The sequence below is a fragment of the Nuphar pumila genome, chromosome 2, assembly GCF_984573655.1.
Source record: "Nuphar pumila chromosome 2, dmNupPumi1.hap1.1, whole genome shotgun sequence".
NCBI classification, from domain to species: domain Eukaryota; kingdom Viridiplantae; phylum Streptophyta; class Magnoliopsida; order Nymphaeales; family Nymphaeaceae; genus Nuphar; species Nuphar pumila.
In genome coordinates, this window is record NC_143250.1 from 141,228,742 (window position 1) to 141,248,900 (window position 20,159).

The window sequence follows — 20,159 nt, forward strand, 5'->3', positions numbered from 1 at the left end:
GACCCAGCGGTGCCACCATTTCGACATGCTACCACAACTCAGACAGGTACAGCCATTATTAATTTACTAGTAAAACGGCCCATTTCTTGGTACTTTCTTTTGGAATTCCTTGGTCTCCATACAGCTGTTTATTATCCCTTCCTAAATCATGTTCTTCCCCTGTAAATACCATACTGAAGTAGTTGCCTAATTCATTTTTTATATGCATATTCTAGTCTGTATATGCAGAGGTGGCTTCGGCGTTGCATACTCTGAATTTATGGTAGCAAATTTTGTACTCTGGTGCTGCCAAACATAGTGAAGTATCAATTGTGATATTACGGAAGTCTTAGTATGTCAATCCATGGGACATCATTTCTTCCCTTTTATTCGTTGATTGTTACCATTTTGTAAGAATTATTCCACATATATCAATCATTATAAATAGTTTCTCTCCCTTTTCATCCTGCAATATTATACACCATGGGTGAAGCTCTAAGACTGTCCATTTTCTTGTTTATTTTACTTGTTCTATGCCATGGGGTGCATGGGAAAACAACATCCAGGAAGGCTTATGAATTGGAGATGCCTGCAGTATCAAAAAAGGCGCCAGTCAAAATTATTCAGGTCCATCTTTTTACCATGGTCATCATTGTCATCACCATCATCGTCATGGTCAATGGTCATGTATGTCAACCATGATTCTGATTTGAAAAAAAATAAATGTTTGTTTTGCAGAATGAAGATGGGGATGTGATCGACTGTGTGGATATTTACAGCCAACCAGCTTTTGATCATCCTTTGCTTAAGGATCACAAAATTCAGGTGAATACTTTTCCTTTGATTAAAAATTTAATATATATTGATTAATACTTAATCTATCGAAATGGGTCAGAAATGTAATGCTCTTGAAATTTTTCGTTTCCATTATACCATTTGTATTCATGTGCATTAATCGTGTTTCTTGAGAACAAATCAAGTTATATGCCAAATTGCAGACCCCAAGGGGTCATCTACATGGTCTCCACCTCGTCGCGAGGGAATCTTCTCATGCAAGATGAAGTAGGAGGCTCCTAGGGTTACCAATGGGGGCTCCGCTTGTCTGGTAGGAGCAGCTAGTGCACCTCACCTTGTGTTTATGATGTTGTAAGTTCAAATCCAAATGGTATTGTTGTATAACTGGTAAGAGTCTGCCTACAAGAAACTTGCCTTTAAAAAAAAAGGCTTCTAGGGTTCTAAGTTGTGCCCACAGAGCTTTATATCATTAGGACAGCAACCGTGGGTATGGCAGGCTAGGACCAGTGCGGCAGGGTCTTCCTTTCTCAGACACAGTTAGTTTGTATAAACAAAAGGGAAAGCAATTATGTCATCATATTTTGGCACAATCACCATTTATGGTGCGATCAAGCAGCAATATTGATGACATCCTGAGCAAGTTATTGTAGATCCCCATTGTGCAATGGACGATGGATATGGATTCCTGCGACACCAAAAGACCAACAAAACATGATTTGGCATATCACTTGATCCGTTCTCGTATTTTCTTACGTAACCTGCAATTTTATATGTTGTTCCTATATGCTTTTATCTGACAGAAATAAAAACATATATGGTGTTCATATGTGTTGATCTATATGTATGAGAGGATAACTTGCATGATCTTTTACATTTGGAAATGTTGGATGCAGATGAGACCAGCTGTGTTGTCCAAGAGAACCAAGGCCTTTGCTGCTTCATCTGAGGCACCAACATTCGGTCAGCTGGCCTGGCCCAAGAGAGCAGAGTGCCTAGAAGGGACCATCCCCATTATGAGACCTCCATCTGATTATGACCCAAAAAGCATTGCATATCCATCTGCAGGGGCGTAGTTAGGATTCATGTGAGGGGGGAGGGGGGGCAAACAAGGGTGTAGAAAAAAAAGCTGGTCGGGGGTTCTGGGACAGTGCCCCCGAAAAAAAAAATTGAGATAAAATAAAAAAAATCTTGCGCATGAAGTCACGATTCATCTCATGAAAAGGAATGAACAAGTCTTTAAGATCCTGAGCATGACTTCCATTAAATAGCTTATCAAAATAATTTTTTCATCTCTCCTTAATCTCCTCATTTTTTACTAAAACCCTTTATGCTTCATCTTTGATACATCTAACCATACCCAGATCTCTCGATTTCCTATCTCTCATCTTTGTAAGTTTATAAATACCCTTCTCGCCTTTTTTGGTATCCAACTTGTCATAAACTTCCTTATATACCTTATCCTTCGCATTTCAAACTACTTTTTTAGCTTCCTTCTTTGCTATCATTTACTTCTCCAAATTCTCATTATCACAACTCTTACCCAACTTTTATTCAACTTTTCATTGGTTGTGCCTCAAAAAAAATCATTTAAGCAAGTTACTTAGAGTTACCCAAAGGGGTTTGGGGACGGGGCATACGCTGCCTAGTCAGGCGGTCTAGGTTCAAATCCCATGCATGGGTGTTACTCCTTGTGCAAGCTGAAGCATGGTGAAGCAAGGGGTAAGCCAACTGAGTCTTACACTTTCAGAATAGCAACCGTAAGTATGGCAGGCAGCAGGCAGCAGGCACGCTAGGTCTCTGATCTTGTGGGTGGTTTCTATGTGTGAATATAAAAAAAAACAAAGTTACTTGGAGTTACATTTAACATCTCTACTTCTTTCCTCCGCTTTATTCAATTCAATTTGGAAGTTTTCTAATCAAGATTCAACAGGCAAATTCATGCGTCCTATGGATCTTACATCTTACATTGCACTTCCAATTGAAAATTTAAAATCTTTTTTTTTCCAATTTTTGCAGGACTTCACTGAGAATTGGTGGTTCCACTTGAATGATGAGCCAGTTGGGTATTGGCCCAGCTCTTTATTCAAATACTTGAGCTATTGGGCGGCGAGGTTTTGAACACCTGGCCTGGTGGGCATCACACCACAACTCAAATGGGCAATGGCAGATGGTCTGATTTAAATTCGAAGGGGGGTTCCTGCTTCATCAGCAATCTTGGATACATCAATGGTGACCGCAAGGTGAAAAGGATGCAGATTGGCTTATAGACTATGAAACCAATGGAGATTGTAACAGTGTGATGAATGAAAAGGACAATCCTGACGCTAATATGGGTATCTACTCATTTAATGGAGGTCCTGGACTTGGTCCAAAATGTCCCTAAGCATTTTGCAGGACAGGATTATACTCAATGACTAAATAAAAGATTTTCAGTTTTCCTTCTATAAAATGTTATTGGCTTTCGTAAAAGGACAATCAGATGCACACCTTGTTCAACTTCATGTAGTTTTTGACAATCAATAGGGATTATATATATATATGGTTCTGGTTTTTTACTTTCTTGATAGAGTTGTTGGGTTTTATGGACCGGTGTGGTTGTAGAGACCGAAGCTCTCGGTTGACAGAGCAAAAGGAAAATTTAAAAATTTGGTAAACGGCTTGCTTTAGGGGGGGGGGGTGTCGCTTCTCCTAGGCAACCGTTTTCTAGCCATAACTGTTTTATTGGATTCTCAAAACATGTTGAAAATCCAATGAGTTGTAGACCTGCCCTATTTATGTGGCTCATAACTCAGAGGCCCATAAGTAAGTGGATCATTTGGATTCCTGACCCACTACTCTGAGTTATTGGATTCTCTTATAAGATCCAATGATATACTCTCAATCGAATACCTAGATCCAATTTTGAATCCAATACCTGAATCCAACATATGGGTTCCGGTGTGAAACTAGCATTGGATTCTTACCAGGATACAACAAGAGCAGGGCCTACAACATTTTGGCAAAATACCACCTGATTAAAACATGAGGTTGTGTGATATGCCAAAACACAGTTTTTTATTCTGTTTTGAAATCCCCACCATTCATTGTGTAACGATGACAACAGCCAAATTTTTGTGGGCCCCACTGTTTACAGAAAGAATGGTCGTGATGAAGAGCAACGGACCATGGTGAATTTAAAAAAACAAAACAAAAATTGTGTTCTGGCATATTACCTGATCTGCTAGCCGAAGACATTCTCAAATTCGTGACTTGAAAAAAAATCCTACCTTATGTTATATGAAATGGTAAATCCTACCTAATTAGTTGGGTTTGGGCCAGGCCAGACTCGACCCAACCCGTTTCACATTGGCTCATTGGGCCAATGGACCGGTCATGGGCTGCTCTTCAAACCCAATTGGGTTGGGCCAAAGCCCGACCCATTAGTAAATGTGTTGGGGCATCTCGGGGCTGATCCGCACTTAAAGCCCGGGGGGCTGAGCTCTAAATGGGCCCGGTCGGGGCAGGATGCCCAGCTCTAATCAAAGGGCTCTTTGGACGACAAGGGCAAAACCCGGTTTATGGAAAACCAAATTTTTGGCAATCATGGTTTGCCAAAAATTAGCCTGCCTTAAAAGGCTGTTTGGGTGACAAAACCTGGTTTTCAATTGGCCTAAATTAAAAAAAGAAAAAGTAGAAATTTGGAAAAAAAAAAAGGTTTATGCAAGCCAGATTCTTATTTGCTCAACAAAGAGAAAGATGCAGGAAACTAAGAACACAATTTATATATATATATATATATATATATATATTATGTATATTGTATATAAAAATATGATTATACATGTATTAATACAATTCTACATTAAATATATTATAAAAAATATTGTATATTATATATAATATATTAGTAAAATACTATAAAATATAGATAATATATACATATATTTATATATTTTATATAAAATAAAAGTTAACATGACCCGGCCGAGTCACCAAATTGACCCGGCCGTGTGTCGCAAGTCATTCAAGAACGAACCGAGTGACGAGTCACTGGGGTTTTAAAACATTGCAGAAAGAAGAAAGCAATGGCGTGTGTCTGAAAGCTGACTTTGAGCAATGACATTGTTGACCAGTTTCTTTTTCAAACATGAAACATGAAAAACAGGATGAATTTTTTTGTTACATGTACTAGCTGATCTAAGCGTATCTTTGAGTGATGAACCATCTCGGAAAGAAGAAGGCAATGGTGTCTGAAAGCTGACTTTGAGGAATGGCATTGTTAACCAGTTTCTTTTTCAAACATGAAACATGAAAAACAGGATGATTTTTTTTGTTACATGTACTAGCTGATCTAAGCGTATCTTTGAGTGATGAACCATCTCGGAAAGAAGAAGGCAGCGGTGTCTGAAAGCTGACTTTGAGGAATGACATTGTTAACCAGTTTCTTTTTCAAACATGAAAAACAGGATTAATTTTTTGTTACAAGTACTCGCTGATCTAAGCTTATCAGGGCTAGGCGGGCAGTTAAAGTATCTGATCCAGGCTCAATGTGATCAGGTTCAATCGCAGGCCATCATCTTCAGTTGTTTCCACAGGCAGATGCACATGCAGAGAGAGAGAGAGAGAGAGAGAGAGAGAGAGATTTGTTTTCAAGGGTCCATTTGTTTCATTCCCGTGGAAGGGAAGAGCCTTGTAATGAATGTCCTTTCATATGAAGAGGTATCGAGGGAGGAGACGATCAGGTGCAATGTGATTGCACCCTTTTTGTGTGCTGCTGCACCTAATCACCCACCATCTCTGGGATACAGTAGTCTGTCAGCTGTGAAACCCAACATCGGATGGTGGGTGATCGGGTGCAGCAGCACACTTAAAGTGTGCAATGACATTCGACCTAATCTCAATTCCTATCAATGAATTTACACGTGAAAATAGAAAGTTGGTGAGAAAAACTGAGATCTACTTTTGTTAGCATGGCACTTTCTACCAAGATGCTCGAATGTTTGCTGCACTAATGGTAAGAAAGGAAGGCATAAAGGATTCCAACTCGGAAATTTAATTACCATGAAAACTGCATGAAACAAACGGGCCCTTAATAATCAAACTTCTGTCAGTCGAACCTCTGCCAGTTGCAACCAAAACAAAGAAAGCAATGAGAACAACCCAATTACGTACAAGGCATTTTCTGAAGAGAACCAACTACCATGACTTCTACTTCCAAATACGATGTTCTCCTGCCATTGCCAAATTAATTAATTTCTCGCTATTTTTTCATTTTTTAATATTTACATGAAGAAACCACCCCCCAGAATCAGAGACCTAGCCGCTCTAGGTTTTTATGCCGTCATTGTCATGGCAGCTTAAAACTCTGTGGGCTTATTCCTTGCCTCCAGGGAATCACCATGCTTGACTCACCAGCTTGTGCAAGTGGCGATGCCTATGGGATTTGAACCTAGACCACCTACCTAGCGGCATAGGTCTCATTGGACAAAACCCGTTTTCAGCACATGTAGTTTCATGTTTTTTAAGGTCTATTAAAGAAGAACAAATCTTTTCCTTCCTGTCATTACTAAGTTATGGAGGTCGGTACCCAAATAAGACTTTCAGGAGGATAATGTGCGGGATGTAACGGCTTTCATAATATGAGACAGAGACAGTGTGAACAGAGACTTGTAACGCATGGACTTGTTCATGAATGTGTGGCCATTTTTGTTCTGGGCTATACATTCTTTTCTTATAAAAGCCTGCCTGACCAATGACACTTCTAGTAAGCATTAATCATATTATATCATTATAAATAGGTGCCTTCTTCAAGAAGATTTCAATGGTCTGCTTGTAGCTCCTATCTCCCAGTGTGATACCACATTGTGTTCAAATCATGGGAGAAGGACTAACAATCTCAATGTTCATGATTATTCCCTTGATGTTCTTTCATGGAGTGCATGGAAGGACCATGACAACAACTGCATTTGAATTAGAGAGGCCTGCAGTGCCTCCTAACAAGACCCCAGTTAAAACCATTCAGGTTTTAGCACCAACACTGTCTTCCTCTTTTATCTTCTGTTTTCTTTTTCTTTTTCTTTTTGACAGAATTTAGCATTATCATTGTCACCATCATAATCATTGTCATTGTCTTCATCATGGTAGAAGCCTACAGCAAGCAAACAGGGGTTTCGAGGTGTTTTTTTTTTTTCAAATCTAAGCCTGAGATATGCTCGACATAGTCGATTTGCTAGAAAATGACTTTTGGGTTATGTTTTTTTTTATGAAAAACATGAATTTTTAAATTTGAATATTTATGAAAATTTTAGACTGTTGATTTTTAAACCTTATAAAAACCTGCCCAAATATCAGAATCTAACAATCGAAAGGCCTATTCCTATAAAATCAAGTATGTAACGAGTCTTCAAGGTTAGATTTGATAAAAACATGAAAAAATCCTTTTGGAACCCATACGGAATCGGAGTAAGCAGCTATATATATATATATATATATATATAGAGAGAGAGAGAGAGAGAGAGAGGTAACCTTAAAATGTGAAAAACTCGTTAAAACGCAAGTTTTCCGTCTTTAAGGCCTCATCGGTCAAAACACTGTCACTAAAGGCTTTAGTGACAGTTTTTCCACAATTTTTGCATTGGCCGTCCATACGCAGCTACCATTATATAATTATATAATGGGTCGGTGTTAAACCCATTTGGCGCTAAATCATGTGCTAAATGGGTTTTTCAGGTTTTTTCATTTTATTTTTAAATTCTTGATTTTATAGGGATCAGCTCTTCAAGTGTTTGATTACAACACATGGGTGAGTTTTTTATAAAATTTGAAAAATCAATGGTCTAAAATCTTTGTAATTTTGTTAGGCTCCAAACATCATTTTTTGATCGAAAACACATTATCTAAATGTGGAGTCTTAGTAAATCGACTATGCCCAACACATTTATAGGGCTTAAACTGCATAAAAAGCACCGGAAAAGCTGAAAAACCCATTTAGCACGCGGTTTACTACCAAATGGGTTTAGCACGGACCCATATATATATATATATATATATATATATATATATATATATATATATATTCAGGTGAATTAGGCCCAATTAATCTGAATCGACTGATTTTCTAGAGAGGGTCTGAATCAGCCCCTGCACCGAATTGAAAAGGGGCCAATTCTATTCGAGTTAGCCAATTCAAGTGATTCCATTTGATTTTGATATGATTGATTGTAAATGTTGAGTGGATTCTGCTCATTGCCTTTTTGTAGAGTGAGGACGGGGATGTGATCGATTGTGTGGACATTTACAGCCAACCAGCTTTTGGTGATCCTTTGTTTAAGGACCACAAAATACAGGTTATCTAGTTTTAATATTTAGTTTTTCTTTTCTTTTTTTTGTTTGTCACGTTATAAAGTCTGTATTAATCTCACATGAAATTTGATATATGCAGATGAGACCAGCTGTGTTGCCCAAAGGAGTTAAAAGAAGCCCTCCTTCTGAGACACCACTAGCAGAACAGGTGTGGCTCAAGAGTGGTGGCTGCCCAGAAGGAACCATCCCCATTATTAGGTTCCCAAAGCATGACCCAAATGCTATCACACATCCTTCAGTTGATAGAAATGTTGATCTGGGTGCACCCAATCCTAGAAATGAAGTAAGTTTGATTTTTATACATATATGTAAACCATAATTTCTGGATTCTTCTGATTTGGGTAGTTCCCCTGGGAACAATGTTGTCCGTATCGGTGCGTTTCGGACTGTATCGGCAGAAAATCAATACGCTTCACCCCTGAAGAGGCCGTAAATCATCCGGTTAGAAAGAAGGATGGAAACCCAACAAGCAACGGATTGAAGTTTTCTCAACTATCAAAAGGCGAAAATTTTGGTTAAGGGCGCTTTAGCACTTTTGTTTTTTTGCAAAAAATACTTAAAAATATTTTTTAAATATTATTTTAATGGCTTTAACATGTGTCACGTTCTGATTGACACCTAATATTCTTTATTAGCTTTTTTTGGCTGATTCAGAATGATTCACTTGAGTATCGGTATTGTTCCATTCACCTGAATCGTCGGCGAAACGATACATGGCCGATACCAATACTGACAACATTGCCTGGGAATACATGGCTGAACTCCCAACTGGGTGTTATTCACCAAAGCCATGGTGATAAGTTTCTAATCCAATTGAGTTAGACCAATGCCACAAATCATGTTGATCTTAAGAAAATATAGTGATACTTTGAGAATCCTAGTTTTTCTTGAGAAAATCTCGGAATGAATAAGATGTCGAATACAAAAGTAACAGAAAAACTGTTTTTATTCACATTAATATCATAATAAGAAAGTAAGATTTTCAAAATATGTTGTATTTTTTATAATTAGTGTTTTTTCAGTATTATATCAGACTTTGAAAAACTGTCATAAAAATGTTATATTTTCAAAATGTCGGCGATACTTGTGACATATGTTTAGCCCTGCCGGGATGGAAAATTTGAAGCACTCCGTGGAATAATAAAAACATAATACTTTTCACTTTGGGGCAGTTATATGTTAAATATATATCCTGATTTTTTTTAGTGGCCCACAAGGGCTTTGCTCATCTGCCGGCGGCCACTTGTCAAATGTCACCAAGTTGATGGGACGTCACTGATCATGACCACTTGCTGCTAGGGATGGCAGTGGACCGGAGGACAACGCCCCCCGCCTCGCCCCGTTTGGACCGGGGATGAAGGGCATGAAACGGGGATGGAGGCGAGAATGAAGGTTAAAATCTATCCTCGTGCGGGGATGGACTTACGCTTTCCCCTGCCCCGCCCCGCCCCATCCCCAATCGTTTAAGGAATGACTATCGACCGATGGGAAATGAGGGCCCGCCCCACCCCGCCCCATCCCCAATCCTTTAAGGAATGACTATCGACCGATGGGAAATGAGGGCCCGCCCCACCCCACCCCATCCCCAATCCTTTAAGGAATGACTATCGACCGATGGGAAATGAGGGCCCACCCCGCCTCACCCCCGTTTGGACTGGGGATGGAGGTGGGGGTGGAGGTTAAAAATCATCCCCGTGCGGGGATGGAGGCAGGGATGAAGGTTCAGATTTTGAAACGAGTCAGGGGTGGAGACCTTGTCCCCCGCCCCGGTCCACTGCCATCCCTACTTGCTGCAAGGTTAAAGCTGGGCATACTCTCCATTGGGCATGGGGAACTTTAAGGGTTTTACCAACTGCAGGCCGACCAATGTGCGGTCGGTGATAGGGGTCTTTCTATTAGACTATAAAAAAATGAAATTTTCCAGTGATTTTCAATGCAGTAATTAATGTTGTGTGATACATGATTCTCCCACGCAAAAAACAGCTTGCAGTAGTATCGAAGTTGCTTGAACCAGGCTATGGGATATTTGGGGCCGTTGGATATCTCAATGTGTGGAATACGTTGGTCAAAGTAAGGAACATCTTCACGGAGGATGGATGGTACGTTGATCTCTCTCTCAGCATATATATATATATATATATATATATATATATATATATATATATATATATATATATATATATATTGTTAGGAAAGTTTTAAAATATTAATGGTTACTACCAAAAGAGTTTTGAAAAAGTTTAGTCCCATATCTAAGAGAGAAAAGTTATTCAAGAGGTTTAAATAGAGAATTTGTTATCTATTCTTTACTTTGGTAAGCCTTGATTCTTTAGGTGGATTGCGGAGGTTGTTGCGCATCGTGCAGCAACGGACGCGCCGTTCGCGCACACGCGCGCGCGCCCGTGCGCAAGGGCGCTTGAGGCGCAATGTGGCATTTTGATGGCGCACTTTGCACTTCGCACGCTCGCAGCGGTGTGAGGTGATTATGAGGTGAAAATATCCGTTTTGCTTTTCGGTTTGAGTTATTTGGCCGTTTGAAAAGCTTTAAGTTGCATGCATATCGAGTTAATGTAGTATTGTGACTGTTGGGCGGTTTTGGAGGCCTTTGATTGACAGAAAAGGGTTTTCCACTGGTGGTATGTTCAAGATGAGCATAAATGAAGCTACTACTTCTGTTTATATGGTTGACTCCTATTTTCTTTGGCATAAACGATTAGGACATATAAATTCTCGTTGCATTCATAATATGAATAACATTGGTCTTCTTCTGTGTCATGTGAGAATAGAACATAATCATAAGTGTAAGACATGCATTCAAACTAAGCTAACTAGACTCCCATTTTCTAGTGTAGAAAAGAATTATAAATTGCTTGAATTAGTGCATTTTGATGTGTGTACGATGGATAATGTTTTGAGTCATGGTGGCAATAGGTACTTTATTACCTTTATAGATGATTACTCAAAATTTTGTTATGTTTATTTGTTGAAACATAAATCTGAAGCTTTTTCCAAATTTCTTCTTTATCTAGTTGAAGTACAAAATAGGTTTAAAACAAAGATTGTACATTTAAGAACAGATAGAGGAGGTGAATACTTAGGTGGAGAATTTGATAAATTCTATGAAGATAATGGTATTATCCATTAAACGTCAGCTCCTAAAACTCCTGAACAGAATGGAGTAGCAGAAAGAAAAAACAGAACACTTGTAGAAATGATGAATGTTATGCTGCTTAATACGGGTTTGCATTCCAACTTATGGGGAGAGGCTATACTTTCTGCTTGTTATATTCTTAATCGAGTTCCTTATTCCAAATCTAATAAATCACCTTATGAATTATGTTTTGGTAAGAAACCTAATCTTAGTTATTTTCGTGTTTGGGGTTGTTTAGCATATGTTAAAATTCCAGAAAATAAAAGAAAGAAGGTTGGACCTAAAGCATTTAAATGTGCATTTGTTGGGTATGCTGAACATAGTAAAGCATATAGATTTTTGGACATTGTTAATGATGTTATTGTAGAATCTAGATATGCATCTTTCATAGAACATAAAAATGCATTTGATTCTCTTCTTGATGGCAGTTGGATTATAGTAGATGCACTTCCTCTAAATGACATGATTAAATATTCTAATGAATGTGTTGATGAACCAGAAACTGAAGTTAGACTCAGTAAACGCATTAGAAAACCAACTAATTTTGGTTCTGACTTTTATACATTTCTAATTGAGAATGATCCTGTGTCTTTTCAAGAAGCTGTGTCTTCTCAAGATGCTGCCTTTTGGAGAGAAGCTATTAATGATGAAATAAAATCAATTATATCTAATAATTTTTAGAAATTAGTGGATTTACCTGTTGGTTGCAAAAACTATTGGCTGCAAATGGATTTTTAAAAAGAAATTAAAAGCTGATGGTACAATCGATAAATTTAAAGCACGTTTGGTTGAAAAAGGCTTTAAACAAAAAGAAGGTATTGATTATTTTGATACTTTTGCTCCTGTAACCAGAATATCTACTATTAGAATTCTGATTGCCATGGCTGCCATATATAAGCTTCAAATCCATCAAATGGACGTGAAAACGGCCTTTTTGAATGGAGAATTCGATGAAGAGATATATATGGAGCAACCTGAAAGTTTTGTAGTGCTAGGGCAACAGCGCAAAGTTTGCAAACTTGAGAAATCCTTATATGGATTAAAGCATGCCCCTAAGCAGTGGCATGAAAAATTTGATAGTTCTCTGGTGCATAATGGTTTTAAAATTCATGATGCGGACAAATGTGTCTACAGTAAAGTAGATAGTAGCTCAATTATTATTATTTGTTTATATGTTGATGATATGCTTATTTTGGGTAACAATAGTGAATGCATAAATCAAACAAAAAAATTTTTATCTTCCTTGTTTTGTATGAAAGACTTGGGTGTTGCAGATGTTATTTTAGGAATCAAAATTATAAGAAATCAACATGGCATTGTATTATGTCAATCACATTATATTAAGAAAATTCTTACAAAGTATGGATATCTTAATAGTTCACCAGCATGCACCCCATATGATCCAAATATGAAATCGACTCCTAATGATGGTGCTAGTGTTCAACAATTAAAATATGCCAGTGTTGTAGGTAGCCTTATGTATGCAATGAACTGCACAAGGCCTGACATTGCCTATGCAATGACTAAAGTGTGTAGATACACTAATAATCCTGGTCATCAACACTGGAATGCAGTAAACAGGATTCTTTGATATCTAAAGCATACTTTAGACTATGGAATTCACTATACCGAGTTTCCTGCTGTTATTGAAGGGTATAGTGATGCAAGTTGGAATACTGACTTTGAAGATTCCAAGTCTACGAGTGATTGGGTTTTTACCCTTGGAGGAGGAGCAGTTGCATGGGGGTCTAAGAAACAGACCTGTATAACTCATTCTACAATGGAATCTGAGTTTATTGCTTTGGCATCTGCTTGTAGAGAAGCTGAATGGCTTAAGAATATGCTAGTGGATATTCCACTAGGTGAGAAGCCTATACCTACTATTTCAATGTTTTGTGATAGCCAATCAGCTATATGTAAAGCAGGTAATATGAAATACAATGGGAAGTCTAGACATACTAGTCTAAGACACAGTTTTATAAGACAAATGATTGATGACAATATTATTTCATTGAAATATGTGAAGTCATGTCAAAATTTGGCAGACCCATTTACGAAAGGCCTTTCGAGAGATGTCATCAATAAAACATCGAGGGGAATGAGAATTAAGCCAATTAAGTCATCACCTAAGGATACCCAACCTAGAGCGCTGAAGATCCCACATGCATAGGTTCAAATATTGAGCATATTTATGTAAGCCCATTACTGATGTGTGCTCATGAGCTGTAACTAATATGAGGGTTGAGCTAATAGCTCTTAATGAGTTTGTAGGCCTTAAGGCTAAGGTGTGTGTTACAGTACACCTAGACAAACTCACCTATATGAGTGAAGAAATGTGAGCTGTTTCTTATGAGAATTGACAATTCTCTAGAGCACTTATGAATCCAGGAAAGCACAAGGCTCTAAATGTGCCAACATGAAATCCACACAATTGAACTTTTGGAAACCTATGTATGATTGAAAACTCCGTTAACAATATAAGAAGCTAAGTTTAAGGTAAGTCCACTTAGCACCTTGGTTAATTTAGGTTTTCTTTCAAATAGTGGGGGTTCAAGTCATGAAGACACTCTCACTAATGCATAAGTTTCTATGCAAGCCAAATATATTTTAAAACTAGTGGGGATTATTAGGAAAGTTTTAAAATATTAATGGTTACTACCAAAAGAGTTTTGAAAAAGTTTAGTCCCATATCTAAGAGAGAAAAGTTTTTCAAGAGGTTTAAATAGAGAATTTGTTATCTATTCTTTACTTTGGTAAGCCTTGATTCTTTAGGTGGATTGCGGAGGTTGTTGCGCATCGTGCAGCAACGAACGCGCCGTTCACGCACAGGCGCGCGCGCGTGCGTGCGCAAGGGTGCTTGAGGCGCAATGTGACGTTTTGATGGCGCACTTTGCACTTCGCACGCTCGCAGCGGTGCGAGGTGATTATGAGGTGAAAATATCCGTTTTGCTTTTCGGTTTGAGTTATTTGGCCGTTTGAAAAGCTTTAAGTTGCATGCATATCGAGTTAATGTAGCATTGTGACTGTTGGGCGGTTTTGGAGGCCTTTGATTGACAGTCAAAGGTGGGTGACCGTTCAGGTACTTTTTCATCCTATTTTCAAACCGTCAGATTTATGGCCATTAATCTCATTTATCGCAAAACGTTTTGGCTTCTCTAAAAGTCTATAAATATCTTCTATTTTCGTCTTTTGAAAAGGACAAGAATTTTCCGACTCTCCAAAATCTTCTTCTTCCTTCTTCTCGATTTGGCTTGAAGAGTACAAGTGTGGTAGAGATCATCTATCCTTGCGAGGCAGTGACTCTCTGGAGGTTCAAGCCTAGTTGTATCCTGGGAACTCAGTCGCATCAAACCCCTTTTCGCATCTTCGGTCTTCCCGTAGTGGGGTGATTGAAGTTCTAAAGATAGCGATCTTAAGAACGTGCCTCTAGGCTTGAGATCTCTTTTCTGAAATCCATTTTCACAAGGTTGGTGTAACAAATATATATATATATATATATATATTTATAGTCACTAGAATATGAGAACTAACGTGTGAACCACCATTTTTATGAATTTTTTGTTTTTTTATTGAATCTAACCTTACTAATGTGATTTACATGATTGGTTTCATAAGAACCCCGCTCTTGAATCAGCCAATTTTAATGCATAAACGAGATTTTTTTTTTAGACTTTAGAATCAATGGCTCATAATCTTCATAAATATTCAAGCAATCAAAAGTCACATTTTTTCATGGAAAATATACAATCTAATGATCGATTCCTAGAAAATTCACCATGCCAAGCACATTCACATGGTTGGATTTGCAAAATAAGTGTTGGAAATGCCCATATTTCTAGTTCTCATATTCTAATTTTCATATTTCAATTCTTTTTCTAGTATATATATATATATATATATATATATATATATATATATATATATATATATATATGATGTGTCTTTGTGTTTTTTTTTACAAAATAGATCCCCTGCCTTATTGGCAATTTGCAAAATAATTCCTGCATTATGAGATTTTGCAAATTAGTCCTTTCCATTTTATTAACTCTTGCAAATTAGTCCTTGGGGGTTAACAGCCATTTAAGGGAAGGAAAATTGACACTTTTGCCCTCACAGAGTGACCATTCTACATAAATAGAAAAAGAGAGACTAATTTGCAAAAAGTTAATAAAAATAACTGTTTTGCCTTCATTGAAGACCATTTTGCAAAAAGCAAATAAAAAGGGGCTGATTTGCTAAAAAGAGAGAACGATTCAAAGGGTAAAATGGTCTTTTTGTTAATATATAACCATAGTCAATGCTTAACGTTGGTGAGCTTGATGCCAATCAAAGGGAAGGACTATTTTGCACTAAGCGGGGACCAATTTACAAAATCTCATAAGAGTGCTAGTATGTTGCAAATCTTAGACTTTTACAACACATATATATAGTCAAGGAATCGTGCTAGTATGTTGCAAATCTTAGACTTTTGCAACACATATATATAGTCAAGGAATCAACCATTGGCTCGTATATTTTTTCATGCAAAAAACGTGACTTTTGAATGCTTGAATATTTATGAAGTTTATGAGTCATTGATTTTAAGGTAATAATATTTTTTATCAAAAATACATTATTCAATTATTGATTCCTAGCAAATTCACCATGCCAAGCACATCCACATGGTTAGATTTGCAAAAAAAAATATTGAAAAATATCCATATTTCTAATTCTTTTATATATATATATATATATATATATATATATATATATATATATATATATATATATATATATATATATATATATATATATATAGTACTCCCATCGTGCTATAAGACTAAGAGTCAGTAAATTTGTTAGTACCTCAGTAAGTAACAGCCATCAAGCAAGATTGTTGACTCTGGCTGTTCGAACAATTATCATAGGCTTATAGCTAGGGATGGCGATGGACGGATGCAGGGACAAGGTCTCCACCCTCGCCCTGTCTCAAAATTCTACCCTCATGCCTGTCTCCATCCCTGCACGGGTTTTGATTTTAACCACCATCCACGCCTCTATCCCTATTTCACGTCCTCCATCCCCGGTCCAAATGGTGCAAGGCGGGGTGGGGCCCATTTCTCCTCGGCCTACTGCCATCCCTAAAGGCATTTTAATTATTTTACTAACAGGGGTCGGGGATAGAGCGGGGACAAGGCAGGAGAAAGCGTAAGTCCATCCCCACCTCCATCCCCGGTCCAAATGGAACGAGGCCGGGCAGAGCCCTGTTTTCCCCCGTTCCACTGTCATCCCTACTCATAGCCAAGCGATGTACAAGTTTTTTAGCAAAAAGAAAAAATTGTTGCAGTCTGATTGTCTTATTCCGTTCTTAAACTAATACATGACTGCCTTCTGCAGGTCAACTACAACTTATTTGGTGATTCTAAAACCAGACCTTTTAACTACTTTAAGGTTCTCTCTCTCATATCATCATTATAAACTAGCTTTTTGGCAAGACATAAATGAATGCTTCATGGTTTTCTGCTCTGGTTTTGTGCAAGTAAGCCCCAAAGTTGCTCTTGGAGCAGCTCTGCCTGTTTCCACATTTAGAGGATACCAAAGTTTCATCCACGCCCAAGTTTATAAGGTGATTTACTCTTTCCCCACATCTTCCTCCTTAAGAACTACTCTTGAAGTCCTAGTGTTTTTTTTTTTATGACTCTGAGAAATCGCACTCGGCACAAAGACTTGGTCGCACTGGATCAATACTTGCGGTCGTCGTACCAGTAGCATGAAACTCCGAAGCTAGGACTCCCGCCTCCAGCAGCTTGCCAGAGAGGAGAGTCTGCCCATGGGAATGGAACCTTAACCACCTATCTAGTGCCCCCACCCCACCCTTTGGGGGCCTTAAGTGCTAGTGCTTGCCCATTGCTTTAAACAAGGCTGTTCAATTAACCCAATATAACAAACAAAGTTTATGTTTAAACCTGCTTTGGTGATATCAAACTTGGATTCATTTCCTTGATTTTCATTCTTTTGAGATTTTTCTATTCACAATTCACTTTCAAAAGTTTGCTTGCCACACTATTTATATGAACATGAATCTCGAGTCTGCTAACAACTCACTAGGCAGATAAATTTATGTTTCAAAGGTACACTTGGTCCTAAAATCATCAAGTCAATCTTTGTTTAGTTAAACAAAATGATAAACTGCCCTCACTATTGATTTCTTCAATGAAATAATATAAGTTTAGTTATTTCATTAAACAAAAAAACATTTTGCTCTTCAGGGTGTATTTGAAATTCATTGGGATAACGAAGGTGTTAAAATGTAATAACTGAGACATTGTGTAGGTTTTTATAAATTATTGTTTTTGAAATTTTGAGTATTATTTATCCCCATTTGAGGCTGTAGAATAATGAGTAGCTCCTAAATCGTTCTAAATAGTTTCAAAGGCACAAAGTTTGAGTCTCTTGCTTATTCTGAACTCATAGATGTATCCATAGTCACAAATATCGTCAGATTTATGAAAATCTTACGATAATATCGCCAAAAATTGCCTGAAAGTTTAAAACGGCAATTTCTCACATGATTTATAAAAAAACATAAATATTGTGATTTAAACATGATATTTACATTTTAAACAGTAATTTATCATGAAAAAATCATGTTTTTTATTTTTAAATAATTTTTATTAATCTTTTCTTATAAAAAGTATTTTTTATTTTTTTATTGCCAAAAAATGCAAGATTTATGAGAAATTTTCAAATTCTCACGAGTTTTTAAAAAATGATATTTTTGCCATTTTTAACGTTTGTCACTATGGACATATCAACCTACTTAGTAGAAAACATGCATGAGATTAGGCATTTTTCACATTTAAATATGTATTTTTAGCGATTGAAAATCAACGGCATATATTCACTAAAACTTGGTGAAATGCAAATCAAGATATTTTATCAAATCCATTCGATCCAAAACATGGTTCTTAGTAGTAAGCAATGATGAACTCAGCTACATGTTGGGATCAAGCAAAGGCACGTAGAACTATGTTTTCCGAAAAGTCTAGGACGATTAAGGACATAAACTGTTTAGGAGCTACTCATAATTAGGGGTGTCAACGGGTGGGGTTTGGTTCGAACCCAAGTGAAACCAAACCTGGCCCTGATTTTCGGGTATGGTATCAGGTCTGAACCCAAGTATAATCACACCCATCATAAGAAAAACCATACCCGGACCCGATAAGAACTACTTGAAGCCATACCCAGTAAAAGATTACTTTTTTATCATTTTTACATTGAAAATTTACAGGTCTTAATCGGAACTCGGGTCAGGCCCAGGTCTTGTATAAAATTTCACAAACTATACCCGGATCCATGTATTAATCAGACCTTCGGGTCTAAACCCAGGTCTTAATCAGGCCTTCTTTTTTATCACCATACCCGGACCCTATAGGGTTTGGTACGGGTTGGGTTCTGGTAAGCCCGACCCATTGACACCCCCTACTCATGATCCTATGGTTAACTTTTTCTTGGAACTTTCACAGGACAAGACAGAGAATTGGTGGTTTCTCTTCAATGATGAGCCAGTAGGATACTGGCCCAGTTCCCTGTTCACAGTCCTGTGCTTCTGGGCCAATGGGACCGAGTATGGTGGGGAGGTCTACAACACATGGCCTGGTGGGCACCACACTACAACTCAGATGGGGAGTGGTCAATTTCCTACAGAAAAAGAAGGGGTGGCCAGCTTAATCAAAAACATTGGGTACATCAATGGTGACCGTAAGGCTGAGGACCCAAATGCAATTGAGACATTTGAAACCGACTCTGATTGCTATGCAGTGGAGAACTTTTATGATGACTACAAGCAGTCATTAGGCCATCGTCTGTATAATGGTGGTCCTGGTCAGAGTCCAAAGTGTCCCTAAATGTGAAAGTTTGGATCCAAGAAAGAAAACAAATTATTGTATGCTTATTTGAAATTAAAGGTCATAACAATAATTTATTTTAATTTTAGTGAAAATAATCATCTCTTATTATGTTATTTAGAATTGTATAGAATGAATTTGGATGGAGGCTTATACTAATCATTCGCAATATATTTGTGTGGATCTCTTCACGTTTGCATAAATATGTTGCAGGCTTCTGAATAGGGTTAAAATCACTAAGGAGATTCACAATATATTTATGCAGACCTCCTCACATTTGTGCAAATATGTCAAATATGAATAAAATCAGTGAAGTGATTTACAATATATTTGTACAAACTTTCACAAATTTGCACAAATATGTTGTGAACCTTCAACTATAATTAAAAAACATCAAAAAGATTAACAACATATTTGTACGAATTTTCTCACGTTGAAACAAATGTTATAAATCTCCAAATATAGCTAAAATCAAACTAAAAAGATTTACAATATATTTGTGTGAACTTTTTGGCGTTCGTAAAAATATGTTGTAAACTTTCAAATATAGTTAAAATCAAACTAAGAAGATTCATAACATATTTGTTTGAATTTCCACACATTCGCACAAATAGGTTGCAAGCCTCTTGAATATGAATAAAATCATCAAAGATATTAGCAACATAATTGTGTGGACCTCCTCACGTTCGAACAAATATATGTGAATCTTCAAATATGGTTAAAATCATCGAAAACATTTGCAACAAAGTTGAAAAAAAAAATATAAACATTTATGAGTATGAAATCATGCAACTATAAGATGTCAAGATATTTTGTGTGAATATCGAAAGGTACATGTGAATACTTTTAGCTTTATTTTAATCTTTTAGAAGTTTGCAAGATATTTGTATGAATACCAGTAGGTCTCCGCAACATACAAAACTCCTTTAATTGATTTTAATCTTTCGTAAGTTCGCAAGATATTTGTATGAAAATCAGTAGACCCATGTAAATATCATGTGAATGTC

The 20,159-nt window shown here is 37.3% G+C and overlaps 1 protein-coding gene across 1 annotated transcript; it reads left to right on the forward strand.

The window, feature by feature from the left end:
- Positions 1–462: 462 nt before the first annotated feature.
- Positions 463–19,152, forward strand: LOC149847360 (protein neprosin-like). Its single transcript, XM_089994008.1, has 6 exons — positions 463–606; positions 718–804; positions 8,195–8,398; positions 10,099–10,214; positions 16,643–16,871; positions 18,772–19,152. The coding sequence occupies exons 1-6, from the start codon at positions 463–465 to the stop codon at positions 19,150–19,152; spliced, it is 1,161 nt and encodes a 386-aa protein (XP_089850134.1).
- Positions 19,153–20,159: the final 1,007 nt, after the last annotated feature.

Bases quoted from the DNA above. Each gene is read 5' to 3' on its own strand.
- LOC149847360 (XM_089994008.1), top strand. From the start codon at position 463: ATGGGTGAAGCTCTAAGACTGTCCATTTTCTTGTTTATTTTACTTGTT. The intron at 607-717 runs GTCCATCTTTTT...TTTGTTTTGCAG, and splicing joins CGCCAGTCAAAATTATTCAG to AATGAAGATGGGGATGTGAT. The intron at 8,399-10,098 runs GTAAGTTTGATT...CGCAAAAAACAG, and splicing joins CACCCAATCCTAGAAATGAA to CTTGCAGTAGTATCGAAGTT.